The following is a 16,350-nucleotide window of genomic DNA, read 5'->3' on the forward strand; positions in this document are numbered from 1 at the left end:
ACATTTTTTTTAAGACCATGCTCAACTACATGTATATAAATTATGTACATATTTATATATTTTTTTAATATCATTTTTAGATCGTCTATTAGTTATATAAAGGTGATTTATATAAAGGAAATTTATAATTTGAAGTTTAAAATTTTAGAAAATTAACTATTTAGTTTATGAGTTTTACATTATATTATATTTTAATCACTATTTTTTAAAAATTAATTATTTAATCCATAAATTTTATATTATATAATACTTTAATCCTTTAATTTTAATATATAAAATAATATAGTTCTTATATTAATGAATGAAATTGTTGTATATATTAAAATTATAAAGACTAAATTATTTTATATATTAAAATTAAAGGGACTAAATAATTTATTTCTCAAAATCTAGATACTAAAGTATAAAATTTAAAGACTAAATAATAAATTTCTTAAAACTCAATAACTAATGTGTAATATAAAACAAAACTCAAAGATCAAATTGTAAATTTCTTTTATATAATTATGAGTTCTTGAATTTCAAATTTCAATTACAGCTATATATAAATAGTTTACAATTTGATTTTTGTAATTTAATAAAAATTATAAATAAATTCCATTATTTTCAATTACAAATAATTTAATTACTTTTTTTTTATTTGCTTGTAAAATCTTTATTTCTCTCCCTCTCCCTTTCACACCCTATATCAGTTAAAGCTTGGAGTCCAACATAAAGAATCAACAACTTTCCTACAATAAAATGAAATCCATGATAAAGAGATGAATCATAAATGAAAACACAAAAAAAAAGTAAAGAAACAAATAAATAATTAATAAAAAATGATATTAATTATATAGAATATCCTATTAAAATAACTAATCTCCAAAAGTATATGTATGATCATAAAAGCAAAAGAAGAAGCAAAATAAAGCAGATCTGTAACATCACAATAGAATGACAGGGCATCACAACCAATCTTTGTTTTATTCTTCACCAACTTTTGGGAATCTTCTGCTTGGACTTCAGCTTCATCTTATCATTAATTTAATCCAAACCCATTCATCATTTGACCCAGTCGAGTTGATTGACTCAGTTCTTGATCAAGACCTCTATGTATCTGCCAATATCTCCCTTAACAGGAGCTTCCCTTTAGAAATCTCACTATAATCTTCACATTTTCTCTTATATTTCTTGGCTAATCTTCTTTGCCTTCTCATCAGAATCAAACCCCTTATAAGGCTGGTCCAGCTGCTTGGGCTGGCTACTACCACTTTTACTCTTTCAACCAAGCAATAACTATCCATCTCCATAACAATTTCACCAATTGATGGGCGATTTTCTCCCTTGGAAGACACACAACGTGCAGCCACATTTAGCAAGTGCCTAATCGTGCCCTCCATGTGTGGTGGCAACCCAATTCTTGGGTCACAAATTTCTTTAATGGGTACCCTATCCTTTTGAATTAGTGGTGTTGCCCATTCTACGATTGAAGCTGGTGCCTTAGAAACATCAAAGGCTTTTCTGCTGCTTATAATTTCTAGTAGTACTACCCCATAACTAAACACATCATTTTTAGTACTTAGTTTGCTAGGAGTAATGTAACAAGGGTCTATGTACCCTATAGTCCCCGCTGGTTGACTCGCCTGGTGACTCAATGAGTCGAATGGCGACGACATGGCGAGTCCATAATCTGCCAACTTAGCGTTCCAATTTGCGTCGAACAAAACATTAGCAGATTTGATGTCTCTATGGATAACCAAAGGATTGTTTTCATGAAGGAATTGCACTGCCCTAGCGATTTGGAGAGCGATCTCTACACGTTTAGGCCAAGAAGGTGGAGTTTGGACTACATGCAACATTTCATGAAGAGAACCATTGGGCATGAACTCCATGACCAGAAGCTTTCTGCTGCTGATCTTCTCCTTATTGCTAGCAGCTGCAGCCGAGTCATGACTCGTTCCAAGAAAGTTGATGATATATGGACTTTGATGATCACGCAGAGATGATAATATACAAATTTCATTCTCGAGTTTCTTGGAGTTGTCATTGGAGACATGATCAATACCAATGGACGATTTCTTGATTGCAAGAACTTTATTTTCTTCAAGCAGTATTCCTTTGTAGACTGATCCATGGCTTCCTTTACCTATGAGTCTTGATGGACAGAATCCTTCAGTGGCTTTTACAAGATCTTGATAGTCAAACTCTGCCATTTCGATCTTTTCTTCTCTGCTTGTTCTTTTGTTGTTGTTGTTTGGGAAGAGAGAATCCTAGTGGGGTATTATGGTTCTGAAAGAAAGAGAGAATTGGATGGTTGGTTATGGTTGTTTGTTTGGACGGAAAGTGGGTTAATTTTCTTGGGCTTGGAAGGAATGTAAAGGAAAAAGAAAGCAGAGTGTAGAAGGCAGAGAATAAAGGGGCTTTGAGCTGCATGAAAAGGAGAAATTATAATGGGAGAATTATTGAAGAAAGGAAAAGCACGAAGGGTGTCTTAGTTAAAAGGAAAGGCGTCTGACGACGGACAAGGCTGAGCTGGTTGTTGGGTCCTCCACCAATTTTTTTTTTTTATCAAGAATTATTGTAATTTTATTATTAATTATATATAATAATAACTTTTTTTTGAAAACATATAATAATTATTATTTCTTTATTAGTGTTTGTGGCATCTAAGTAGCAAATATGTTTTGAGTACTCACATAGTTCCCTATCACATTGAACTCATTTCTTATGTCAGAGAAGGTTGGAAATTGAAACCATAACATCTATTTTTCTATTGTTATTGAATTACAAGCAAGCCTACTTCTCTCTAGATATCTAGAGAGAGAAAATTCTCTCCTTTTATTTGTTATCTTTCAAGACTCAAAGTAATTTCTTTTATCAAATTGTATTTGTCTCTGTCCCTTCCTGGTTGAAGGCAACTTCTTTTCTCTTAATTCGGAGGGTAGGTTATTTCTTTCCATATGATGAATATTTTGCCCTTTTTTTTTTTTCTCTTTTAGTTATAAGCCTATGATTAATGAAACATGAAACTGTTACTTCACTAATATAAATCTCATTTCTATCGTCTCATTTAAGGGAACTTACAAAATAAAAAAAAAACTGTGAGAGATCCACCAAAGAGGTTTCTGAACCCTTTAATGCTTAAGTTAGAGGGATGATATTTTAATAGAAAGAAAAAGGACAGAGAAGAGTTTTGAGAGGAAGTGTGAGAGAGAGAAGGTCTACGAGAAAGGATGAGAGAGAGAAGATCCAAGAAGAATGAACATTTTATTATTATTTTTTATCTCGTTATATTTATAAAAAAAAAGTGAAAGAAGCACTTCTTCACATATTCAATGAAATATTTTTTAGAAGATAAATGTTATATGCAGTCATTTTACAGTATATCAATGGTTTTTTTGGGTGAGAGACAGAGAAAGATTTACCTAGATGTTTTAGTATTTGCTCCCACTAAGGTTTGGCTTGCCATGCGAGAGGGTGCTTGGAAGTTAACTTGAGATTGGCATCTTTAGGGGTAACTTTGCCGACTACTCCAATGGTCACCATCCCACAAGGCCCTTGAAGCTGTAGGAGTCCTATTATTTGCCTTCTTTGCAAAACATTGAAAGGGTGTTGTGCATAGGTGGTTGAGGTGCTTGAATTCCAGACACAAGGAAGAATAAGAAAAGGATGGTCAGCTGTGCCTTGGCAAAGTCTTGATGATCACTGTCAAAGTTGTTTAAGGGTCTATTTGGGACATGTATTTATTATCTGTGGACTATGTATTTGGGTTGGTCCATGACAGATTCAGCCCCTTACCCATCACCATCCTTCCAAAACGTAACCGGAAGCCTTGCATATTTGTCCAACAAATTTCCAATAACTCCCATTGGATTTAGCGTTGGGCTCATCTTGTTGCATTGACAATTCATGACCATTACAATTTTGGATTTTTTAACATATATAGGTGAGATTCATTTATTTTATATATAAATTTTATTATTTATTTTACATAATTAAAATTTTTAATTTTCTTATAAGGGATTGAGAGAGTAAATGCTCGAATTTAAGTCTAATAAATAAATAATATATTTTCAGTTATTGAATTAAGTCAGGGTATACATTAAAGTTTTTATTGTTATTGCCAAGTTGAAATTTTTTTTTTCTTATAGAATTAGGATTTCTGATTGATTTGTGATAATTTACAGTTTTAAATAATTTAAATTGAATGATTGAAAATATAAAACCATTTATGTTTGAGGAATTACGTCCCAAAATGTGTAGAAATTAGGTTTTGTTCGGATTTATATTACTATTTTTTATTATAAAATAAAATTAAGTGGTTAAAAAAATATCTTAAAATTTAAGATATATGATATTTAACATATTAAAAAATATTTTTTTATAAAATATTATATATAGATTTTAATATTTGAATTACTTAGAAAAATAGATTAATAGAATATATTTTTCTCATTAAAAGAAAAACTCAATTGAAAATACTTAAACATACATAATATAAATATATATTATTAATTTAATATTATAATCAAATAATGAAAATATTTTAATAGTTTTTTTTATTTTCATATACAAATAAACGAAAACTTAATGGAAATATTAATCAAGTCTCATCAGCTGAATTAATCATCATTACTAGTGATAAATAACTTATATTAATACTCATTCTATTCTTTTTTATTTATTCTTTAAGATTTTTGTATGTTAATTAAAAAATAATTAAATCATCTAAATTATAATAAAATACTCTTTAATTTTGTTAAATTATCATTTATCTCGTCTAATTAAGAAAGAGAGAGATGATAAGATGAATTTTAAGAAATCATATAAATAATTTATTATTGTATTTAGTAGATATAAGAATAAAATTAAAAAATAATAATTAATATTCTTTAATCTTCTTAAAACGACAAATAATTTTATAAAATAACTTTTAAAATATACTTATAAGCTATTTTTTACTAAATAATATATATATAATTAGCTTCGATTTGACTCGACTACTTAAGCATATATAGAGAAGGTTAACTAGCATTCTTACTAGCTTTCTTTTAAATAAATCATTTGTAAGAAAATAATTCAATTAAATTTTCATAAAATCATGTTTAATATCTTTTTATTTTGAAATAAAAATTTTTTAAATTATAAAAAATTGAATTTTTTCATTTTAAACATAAAAATTAAAAAAAAATCATTTGAATTAAATTGTCGTAAAATTCTGCCTTCCAAAAAAAGGGATTGTGTAAAGGCCAAAAACTTGCCAGTGTTGCACGGGAGCGTGTTTGGAGAAAACATACTCCCGTGCGACACAAGGAAACAAAGTGCAAATGCCTGCGAATGAGATGAGGTAACTAAAGAACAGCATAGCTCAACTAATTGCAAAGGCAACTGCATGCTGCAAAGGATAAAGCAAAGGAGCAAAATTGATCTCAAGAATTCCAGATACAAGGAAGAATAAGAAAAGGATGGTTAGCTCTGCGTTAGCAAAGTCTTGATGATCATTGTCAAAGTTGTTTAAGGGGGACATGTATTTATTATCTGTGGACTATGTGTTTGGGTTGGCCCATGACCCGTTCAGCCCCTCACCCATCACCATCCTTTCAAAACCTAATCGTAAGGCTTGCATATTTGTCCAAGAAATTTCCAATAACTCGCATTCGATTTAGCGTTGGGCTCATTTTGTTGCATTGACAATTCATTACCATTATAATTTTGGATTTTTTAATATATATATTAAGGTGAGATTCATTTAAAGATTTAAAGGGATGAAAACTCAAATTTAAATTTAATAAGTGAGTCATATACTTTTAATCATTGAATTAAGTCAGACTATACAATAAAATTTTTATTATTGATGTCAGGTTGGATTTTTTTTTTTCTTATAGTATTAGGATTTCTGATTGGTTTATGATAATTTATAGTTTTAAGTAATTTAAATTGAATGATTGGAAATATAAAACCATTTATGATTGAGGAATTACGTCCCAAAATGTGTAGAAATTAGGTTTTGTTCGGATTTATTATGTTGACAAAAACAGGACTTTTAAGGCAATGGACAAAGACTAATGGGAGAGTCCACGGTGGTCCAAACCAAACAATTGATTTAAGCTGTAGGGTGGACCATGCCCTACCACCCTCATCATATAGGGGTCAACCCACTTAATAAAAACTCCTCTACTATAATAATTTGTATAATAGTTTTATTTTCATTATAAATTATAATGACATTTAATATAATTAAAATAAAAAAAAATATTTTTACCATTAACTCCAACCGAAACTCTAATTTGAAAATTTACAGTTTTTAAGAAGAATGATCATATTAAATAATTATTTTATTTATTAAGTCAGTAAAAATTAGTGGTAAAAAATAAAATTATTTTCTATCTTTTTATTTATTAATAAAATGAGAGTTTTTATTTTTACAAGCAATAAATTATAAATAAATAATGATGCATATTGACAAGGAAGAGTATTTTATAACCCAATAGTTAAAAATATAATTACAATCATCTTGACAAAAGGATCGCATTATTTGTATAATAAAATAATTAATAGTGACTAATCCCAAATTAAAAACAAGTTAGTGACGACAATAAGAAAAGGACAAAAATTTCATAATTCAAAATAATTATTAATCGAAATTAAAATTTTGAAATTTGATTAATACAATGATTGTCAATCAGGTTACCCTATTTATATAATCATAAATATTAAATTATTTAAAAATAAAAAATTATATATAAACTTAAAGTTAATAGTTATAAGATTTCATTTATTTTTAAAAAATATTATATTAAAAAATATTTTTTATATTTTATTTGATGAATATAAAATTCTGTTAATTCAGTTTTTACTGTTAAAAGAAAATAATTATCGGATCACGAGATAAGCGAGTTAAGCATCAAATCACTGTTGATTTCTGGATAATACGGTGGGCCCCAACCAGTATTTAGAGGTCCAATCACATACGCTCCTTATGAGCGTGGAGTTCACACGAAATTGGCTTTTTTTAACTCGTAAAAAAGTTGAAAAAAAAAAGGGAATTACCAAATTAGAGAGTGGCAGCCAAGTGCACGTGAGGTGCATGTGCGGCTGTCAAATTCCTGCTACATTCGTGTATTGTAAACATTACGTCACTCTGTTTCTATCTCATATGGTATGGATCATTTTTATGTTTTGAGTTTCCGACATTAATAATGCCTCATTTCCCGCCAAAAAGTACCGGTTGTAACTGTGGCAGTTAATTAATAGCCCCACGCGTTTGCCCTCCTCTGAGGACCATGGTTGGATCAAAAGCCCATTTCTTTCTGGGTTTGGGGGGCATTTCTGTAAAATTTATATAAATTAATGATCTAAATATATCACCATTTTTTATTATAAAATAAAATTAAATGATTAAAAAAATATTATCTATTGATATAGATCATTGTGAAACATGGACAATATATATATATATTAATTTAATATTACAATTAAATCATAAAAAATATTTTAATAATTTTTTTATTATTTTTATATATAAATTATTTTTATGAAATAAATAAAAATTTAATAAAAATATTAATTAAGTCTTATCAGCTGAATTAGTCATCGCTTCTAGTGATAAATAACTTATATTAATACTCATTTTATTCTTTTTTATTTGTTATTTAAAATTTTTATATGTTGATTAATAAAATAATTAAATTATCTAAATTATAATAAAATATTTTTTAATTTTATTAAATTATTATTTATCTTATCTAATTAAGAGAGAGAGAGATAATAAGATGATTTATAAGAAATCATATAAATAGTTCATTATTGTGTTTAATACATATAAGAATAAAATTAAAAAATAATAACTAATACTCATTAAAATGACAAATAATTTTATAAAATAACTTTTAAAATATGATAGATGATAAAATTAATGAGGATAATATTTTTCATACAGAAATGCACACATAGCATTTCCCCTATCAACCATATCAAGAACAATGGAATTTTCCTATTATGAGGCAAAGTATAAATTTACAAATTATAAGGGTAAATATGCAAATCACACTTTAATTTCTTTTTTCTTCCACAAATTTCCACTTATTAATTCAAGTCTCCCTACAAGGGGACTGAAATTAAGACAACAGAGAAAAGGCAGTGAATGTTGCAGCTTTTTTTCTTTTATTTACTTATATTATATATATGTATAAATTTAAATTTATTTTAACCATTTACTTTGGTTGGCAAGGAGTGTAAATAAGTGAAAAGTAAAAGGTCAAAAGAGGAAGTAAGTGGGAACAGAAAGAAATGAGGATCAGCAGTGGAAAATCATTTGATGGGCCATGGCAAAATTAATTTGGCAGAAAGAAGTAGCAAGTGTCGCCAAATTCAGTACTTCACAGACCACTAATTACAAGGTCCCCATAAAAGAACTGCTCCATGTGGCCTCCTGAAATTTTCTGACACGCCTTTGCCTCCGTATAAACCAGGCCACCAGACCCATTTCAGTTCGAACCGGTTTCAAATTATCCATTTTCGGTTCGAATTGATTTAAAATCATACGTTGCGATTCACCGAAAATAATGAACCCGAACTAAAACCGTAAACCTCAAGGCTCTGTTCTCATTTTCGATTCTAATTTAATTTAGGGTTTTTGAGATTTTTTAATTTTTTAAATAAAATAATAATTCAATCTAAATTCATTCAGCTTGATTTCAATTCAATTCTAATTAATTTCATTTACAATTTGAATTAAGTAGAGATTTGATCAATTTTTATCTGGTTTGAATCAGTCTAGGTCCAATTTTGAAAGGCCTTTCCATAGCCTTGCAATGTGATTTAAAAAATAATAAAAAAATTCATTTTACTAAGATTTCATTTATTTTATATAAAATATTTTTTAAAAAAATATTTTTTAAATTTTTAACATTTGAAGCATTTAAAAAAAAATAGTTAACATAAAATATTTTTTTGATTAAAAAAATTAAGCCATTTTTATAAAAAAAATACTTCTTTTTAGTAAAAGGAAAAGCTATTTTTTATTTTTTAAATGTTAAAAATTTTATTAAAATGTAAAAATATTTATAAATATATGAAATAAATATTTATAAACAATAAAATATATTTTCTATAAAAATATTTTTCATATATAAATTTTTTTGAAATAAATAGAGTTTAATTATCATAAAAATTTATTATAAAATAAATAACTACAATTTTAAGATGATAAAAAAATAAATAAATAAACCAAGATAATATGATGTGTGAACAGTAATTGCTAGCTGTGACCACTGCCCTTGACTAGCATGCACTACAGTGATATTTTTTATAAAATAATAATTATAACAATATGTTGAAATGACATTAAAATTAATGAGAGGGAGATGACAATGCTATTTGATTAATTAATGTGATTAAATATTGTTAATTAGATTAGGATAATGATACAGGTTGGGTATGTGTGCTTATTTGGATTTATTTATTAATATTTTATTATTAGATGATTATCTGTTTGTACTAATTAAAGAATGTTTTATTTATAATGTGGGTCCAGTTGGAATTGGCTGGCTGGAAATTTTAAAATATTTTTTGAATTGAGCACCTCTTCTGAAGTGTTTTTAGTTTGGCCACTCCCTTATGATTATGAGTGGACAAAAATGTACTTTGCTAACACTAACCACTGCTAAGACAGATTTTAGGTAAAAATTTTATAAAAGTAAAATAAAATAAAAATCAAAGGCAATTCTGTCATTTAGCAGGCACCTGTGCATATCACAAGAAGATGTGTCAATAATAGATTTAAATTAATAAAAGAAATTTAAAGAAAAAAAAGGAAAAACAGTGTGGGGTTGGGTTGGGATGAGCTGTCCCACTGCATTAGATGCCTTTGTGTGATGCTTAATTACCTGAGCTATTTAGCAGCTTGCAGCCATGGATTTCCAAACAAAAAACACTCTTTTCACATTCATTCAACATTAAAATTCAATCAAACTCTCATTCTTCATTCTTCACCTTCCTAATCCTAAATCCCTAATCCCCTTTTCTTCTTGAACCCTAAAACCTCAACTTCAGAAGGTTTTTCACAGAGATTTCCTTGATGTTCTGCTGCTGCAATATCAGTCTTGCCAGTGCTTGTATGATCCAAATCACCTTACTTGTGAGATGGGTTTCATATGCAACAGTACACAGGACTGCTTATGACCTGAACCTGAATATCTTTGGCCCTGGAAAGCACTGTTCAAGTACAGAACAAGAGGAAGCGAACTGGATAACTTGATCACTGTAAAGTTTTAGTCTTCTGGAGGTAAAATATATTGTCCAACTCTCCAGACACATTAATTTGACAGTTTTGCCCACATTATCAGGTGGGTTTTCTCGGTTGGAGCTGAGGGCAGTATTGGGTCTTGGACTCTGGAGAATTAACAAAGGCAAATTTTTTAACTTTCCTTTTTACTTGACCCCACGAGTGGACTTCTGATACCATTTTGTCCCGTCAAGGTGCTCCCTCATCACCTGCTTCTATTTAGCCAGCCAGCCAGCCTCTAAACCTGCGCACCCTCTCTCTCTCTCTCTCTCTCGCTGTGTTCAGGCAAAGACAACAGTCAATCAGAAACCAAAGCAACCCCACAAACTCCTAGTCCTCTACTTAGGTACAGACCCTGCCAGATTTTGAAATCTCTCTCTCTCTCTCTCTTCTCTTTTGAAGAAAAGCATGAGGTAGAAGAGAAACAAAGAGATGGGTTTTGATAAGTTGGATTGGAAATCCAACAAAAATTAAAAAAAAAAAAAAAGAAAGAAAAGAAAAGAAAACGAAAAAAGGGGGGAAAAATAATTCTAAACCATCGAACCCACCCCCACCACCAAATGGAACTCACCGATATGCAAAGCAACAAGAAAAATAATAACGCCCAAGAACCCCACCAATCTCACCACCAGCAACACCACCACCACCACCCCCAAGTTTCTTTCAATGGCAGATCATCAGGAGGACCATCTCCTGCAGGCCCATTTATGGGCTCCATCTCTATCCAAGCTGGCTTGTCTCATGCTTCTCATGTCCACCACCATCTTCATGGTCTTGCATCTTCAACCCCTACCACTACTGGTTCTGCTCCTTCAACTTCTTCTTCATCTTTATCTTCTTCTTCTTCCTCCTCTTCCACTTCCACCTCCACTTCTTCTGCAGCTCCGCCCCACCTCGTCGACGCGTCTCTCGCCATCGCCACTAGATCTGGGCCTTTTTTAGGCTCAGCAAAGAAGAATCAGCAGCAGCAGAATCTTTCCATAGTTACAACCACATCGACAACCACCTCCACCACCACTTATGTAGCAGCAACACCAGCGAAGCGGTCCACGAAGGACCGACACACGAAGGTAGATGGTAGAGGACGGAGAATCAGAATGCCAGCAACTTGTGCAGCCAGGGTTTTTCAATTGACAAGAGAATTGGGTCATAAATCTGATGGAGAAACAATTGAGTGGTTGTTACGGCAAGCAGAACATGCTATTATAGCTGCCACAGGGACTGGGACTATACCAGCAAATTTTTCCACCCTCAATATTTCGTTAAGGAGTAGTGGATCTACCCTTTCAGCTCCGCCTTCGAAATCTGCTCCTCATTCGTTTCATGGAGCTTTGGCTTTGGCTCATCATCCTCATTATGAAGAAGGGTTTGCCCATACAGCGTTGTTGGGGTTTCACCATCAGCTGCAGCATCAGCAGCACCTGATGGCAGCAGATCAAGTAGCTGAAGCGCTGCCAAGTGGTGGTGGTGAAAGAGGAGGAGGGGAAAGTGGTGGTTGTGCTGGGGGAGATTCTGGTGAGAATTATATGAGAAAACGTTTTAGAGAAGATTTATTCAAGGAGGATAGTCAACAACAGCAACAAGGAGAAAGTGTTAGTGGTGGTACTAGCGGAGGTGGTGTTGGAGGAGGATCTCCCATAAAAGGATTCAAAAGTGGTTTGCAGCTACCAAAACCTCAGCAACAAGACACAGTATCTTCTGGAATACTTAGGTCTTCAAATATCCTACCTGCCACTGCCATGTGGGCAATGGCACCAGCACCAAGCAGTGGCAGCACAATCTGGATGCTGCCAGTGACTGCTGGTGGCGCCGGTGGTGGCCCGGCAGTTGCCACCGGCACAACTGGAGCTGGACCCTCAGAACCCCAACCCCAGATGTGGCCTTTTTCTACAGCAACACCACCAAGCGTAAACTCTGTACAAGCTCCGTTGCATTTTATGCCAAGATTCAATCTTTCAGGTAATCTTGAATTTCAAGGTGGAAGAGGAAATGCTTTACAACTGGGTTCCATGTTAATGCAGCAACAACCATCACAGCATCTTGGGTTAGGCATGGCAGAATCAAATTTGGGGATGTTGGCTGCTCTTAATGCGTATTCTAGGGGTGGTTTGAATATGAATTCTGAGCATAACAATCCATTAGATCAACATCAGCAACCTCAAGGTACTAATAGTGGAGATCAAGATCCTAATAGTTCTCAATGACGAGATTCAAAGTGGGTCAGTTGCTCGTATTCAACTCTATATATATATATATATGACAGCTTGATGCCTTTGAGGTTTTTTTTTTTGTCACATTTTATTGCATAGTAAGCAACAGGAGCTAGCTAGCTAGAGATTGTTGTTGGGTTTGCTTTTGCAGATTTGGAATTGAATACGTGTTCAGTTTAGTTCTTGGAAACTCCATGAACAATGGGAGGATGAGAGTGATCAGTGTCCTAATAATTGCCATTTTGGTTTCAGTTTGTTGATTTTTGAATTCTTCTCTAGATTGATCATGTGGAAGAGTTTAAGATGTGATTTAGTTTGGTCCATAATGGGACAAAAAATGGGGAAATAGGGAAATAGAGAGATAGGGAGAGGTAGAGTTTGTATAGGAGGATATTTGTTTGTGTTTAATATAATTATTTGCTTTGTTTGTATGAGCAAAATAGACGAGAAAGCAAAAAAAATATATATATATATATATTCAGTATTTATTTGTTCCTTGTTTGCTTGCATTTTCAGATTTTCTTTGACCCCTCTTCTTCATTCTTTTGTACTTTGTATAAAAGCACCTCTTTTCAGTTTTTCTCTGCTAAAATGCTAAAAGGGTATTAGCAACTAGCATCTAGCTACAAAGCAAGAAAAAGAAAATTAAAAAAAATCTTTATATCACATAAAGCTGGTTGGAATAAACTCTTTTGACATGTAAAACTTGAATGTGCCTCCCTGCCTGCCTCTTTATCAAAGAATTGGAAATATGACAGATGGGTCGAGAAGAAAAGAAACCCAGCAACCATACCATTTTCTGTAGTCTATGTGGGCATTACAGTTGGGTTTTCCCCTTCCTCTTCTAGTTCTTTGCATTTGCCAGCTCAGCCAAAAGAGGAAAAAGAAAACAATTTTATATAAAGAGATAAGTACTATAATCATATTTTTGAAAAATGGGATACATTAATTTATGTATTCTGTTCACGTCAAATATTTTTCTGGGCATGTTTGATGATGTCTTAAGCAGCCTCCACCTTCCTGAAAATCTCCCATATTTCCAGGAAAGTTTTTATGTTACCTTGAAATTGAAGATTGTTACCTGAAATATTAACAACAATTTCAAGAACCCAAATATAAAATCCAACTCAAAACACACTATTTTATTGATTCAGTTTGTTGTCTCTGCGTTAATTTTTCTTGGATTTTGGGAAAGTGATTAATATAAGGGAAGGTACAGGCTGAAATTATGAATCTTTAAAATGACATTTGGCTAACTCGGTGAGTTGTGACTGGGTCAACTCAGTTGCTTTCCTTTTATGATTAATTTATTCGTTGCAGGCTCAGCTCTCTATCTTCTCTTCCTGAGGATGACATGTGTGTTGACGTGTACAGTTAATACAGATGACTTTCATTGCTTAATCATTTTCATATTTTTGCATTAGATCTCCTCCATTTTTTGCCTATTTATCTTTTGGCCCCACTGAATTTTTTCTTTTTTAATTCACCCCTTTCCCACTTATACAAGTCTTCCTTTTCCTTTTTTTTTTTGAAATAATAATAAAAATTTATATATTTAGAGCACAAAAATGGTCAATAATAGAAAGAAATATAATCCTGGCCCAAGTTAACCTTACCTTCCATTTTGAGCTGCTTTTGCAATTTTTGTTTTGCTATTTTTTTTTAATCTCAAATTGGATAAAAGGAAAATGGAATAATTTTATTTCTAAAACCTAATTGAATCCAAATACATTCTTGAAAATAGAAATTGTAACAGGTAAAATATCTATAAAAAATGTTCATAAAAATTATTTTATTCAAATTTAAATTCAAATTCAATTAATAACTCTAATAATTGAATCCATCTTAAATATTATCAAAAAATCATTCCAAACTATTCATATTTATCTTAAGCTTAATTATTATTATTATTTGAATATCATTTAAAATCATTTAATTTTATATTTTTTAATTAATAATTTATATAAAAAATATTTTTATTAATAATTTTCATTTTAAAAGAATTAACAAACATAAAAATATTTAAAATTTAATTATTGAAATAAATTGTTGCAAAAAATTATCAATATTATATAAATATAATATTTATATTTAATTATTTATTTATATAAGCAGATTTTAGTAAATACATATCTAAAGCATGCAACTCAAACTCTATACGAATATCATTATTTAAATTTGAATCCATCGCAAATTTGATTATAAGCTATCCAAATTCATCTTAATAGAATTTAATCAGATTGATTATCGGAAAATATCCAACCTGTTAGAGATGAAAACCTTGCAAAACTAAAATAATAATTAGCAAAATAAATATTGACATGGATGATGAATTAAAATGTGAAGAACATGCTGTGGGAAGGAGGAAAAGATTAAAAATGAAAAATGGACAAAAAATACATAAATTTCACGAATGAAATTAGACATGGAGTCAACCGAGTCCATTTCATGTCTTAATGTCCCTTTACAACAAACAAAACTTAACTTTCATCCCCTTCTCAAGCAAAATTAATAAACTATATTAATTTTAATTTCCTTTTACCATGTATTAATTATAGAAATAAATATATTTTAATATTATGTGATTTGCGCGTTTTATTAATAGGAATTTGAGATTCTTTTTAAATATTTAAGAGTTTGTGTTATTATATCATAATAACGAAGGATAAAATTATTAAATAATATTAATATATCTTAACATGGTAAATCTCTCTGTACTCTTAAATTAGTGTGGTAAGTAAATCCCATTTATTTAATTGTATATATTAGCTTGCAAAGACAGATGCAATTCAAAAAAGAAGAGTTAATTGTTCTATTTTTTTTTTAAATTGTTACTATATATTTATTTAAATTGACCCTTTATAAATTTAATATTAAATCCTTTTTTTTAATAGAAAATACAATTTTACTTATAGGAAATCAATAAACCCCTGTATATTGAGTAAATTATGGATTTTATTTTCTTAAATTTAAGATTTAACCATTTTTATATGAGTGTTGGTGTGTTATTTTTAATACACTAAATATATTATATGATTTATTTTTATATTAACCCCAGAAATTTTTTTTTCTAAATCCGTCACTCCTAATTTTCTTGCTAATTTTCTCATAATAAAAGAATAAATATTAGTATATTTTAAATTTTTCATTTAATAATTTTATTCTTAAGTGTCAACAATATAATAATACAAATTTTTAAATAAAAAAAAACCCTCAAACCTTAATTAATAAAATAACCAAATCATATGATATTAAAATATCCTTATCTTTTCATTCTAATTACTAGTACTATTTATTATTAATTAATCAATTAATTTTGGCACCATTATTCCGCAATTTGAGCAACAAAAGCTAAATTTGGGATTAATAAATTAACATTTGTTTAACGAAATGTGCTTGTAACGAACTAGTACATAATTTTGACTTTTATTATGTTTCAAAAATTAATTTTTTTTTTTGGAAAAATGTGTAAAAGACTACTGTTATGATGGGTGGGTGATCATCGTGGATGTCAATGAAAATGGACCGCCAGGATTGACTAGTACGGTCTAATCTTGGCCACGGAGCCGTACAATATATAGAGTATAAATTTAATTTTATATAAAAATAAAATTTGTAATTATTATATTAAATATTTTTTACTAAAAATTGTATTATAATAAATATCTGAAATTAAAAAAATTAATTTAATAATTATAAATTTTTTTTTTCAAATAAATTAAATTACAATAATCTCAAGGCCTGGCTTTGTGATTTGCTTAATGATGATCTTACCCGCATTGCCTAAGCAAAGCTTTGATTATCATTAATGTTCTTAAGCCATATATGGTATGAATTTTGCTGTGCTCATAATTTCAGTTGATTTTATTGCCA

The 16,350-nt window shown here is 30.0% G+C and overlaps 2 protein-coding genes across 2 annotated transcripts; one reads left to right on the top strand and one right to left on the bottom strand.

The window, feature by feature from the left end:
• Positions 1-834: 834 nt before the first annotated feature.
• LOC110650380 (serine/threonine-protein kinase-like protein At5g23170) lies at positions 835-3,022 on the bottom strand. The gene has a single exon (XM_021805328.2). It carries the CDS (start codon positions 2,193-2,195, stop codon positions 1,092-1,094), a length of 1,104 nt encoding a protein of 367 aa, XP_021661020.2. The 5' UTR covers positions 2,196-3,022; the 3' UTR covers positions 835-1,091.
• A 7,598-nt stretch (positions 3,023-10,620) lies between these two features.
• On the top strand, positions 10,621-12,908 carry LOC110650383 (transcription factor TCP8-like). The gene has a single exon (XM_058133947.1). It carries the CDS (start codon positions 10,828-10,830, stop codon positions 12,469-12,471), a length of 1,644 nt encoding a protein of 547 aa, XP_057989930.1. The 5' UTR covers positions 10,621-10,827; the 3' UTR covers positions 12,472-12,908.
• The last annotated feature ends 3,442 nt before the right edge of the window (positions 12,909-16,350 follow it).

This window comes from Hevea brasiliensis, chromosome 14, assembly GCF_030052815.1.
Source record: "Hevea brasiliensis isolate MT/VB/25A 57/8 chromosome 14, ASM3005281v1, whole genome shotgun sequence".
Classification (NCBI taxonomy): domain Eukaryota; kingdom Viridiplantae; phylum Streptophyta; class Magnoliopsida; order Malpighiales; family Euphorbiaceae; genus Hevea; species Hevea brasiliensis.

What these genes read in the sequence shown, in the direction of transcription:
- LOC110650380 (XM_021805328.2), bottom strand. Translation starts at nt 2,195, where the DNA reads ATGGCAGAGTTTGACTATCAAGATCTTGTAAAAGCCACTGAAGGATTC.
- LOC110650383 (XM_058133947.1), top strand. Translation starts at nt 10,828, where the DNA reads ATGGAACTCACCGATATGCAAAGCAACAAGAAAAATAATAACGCCCAA.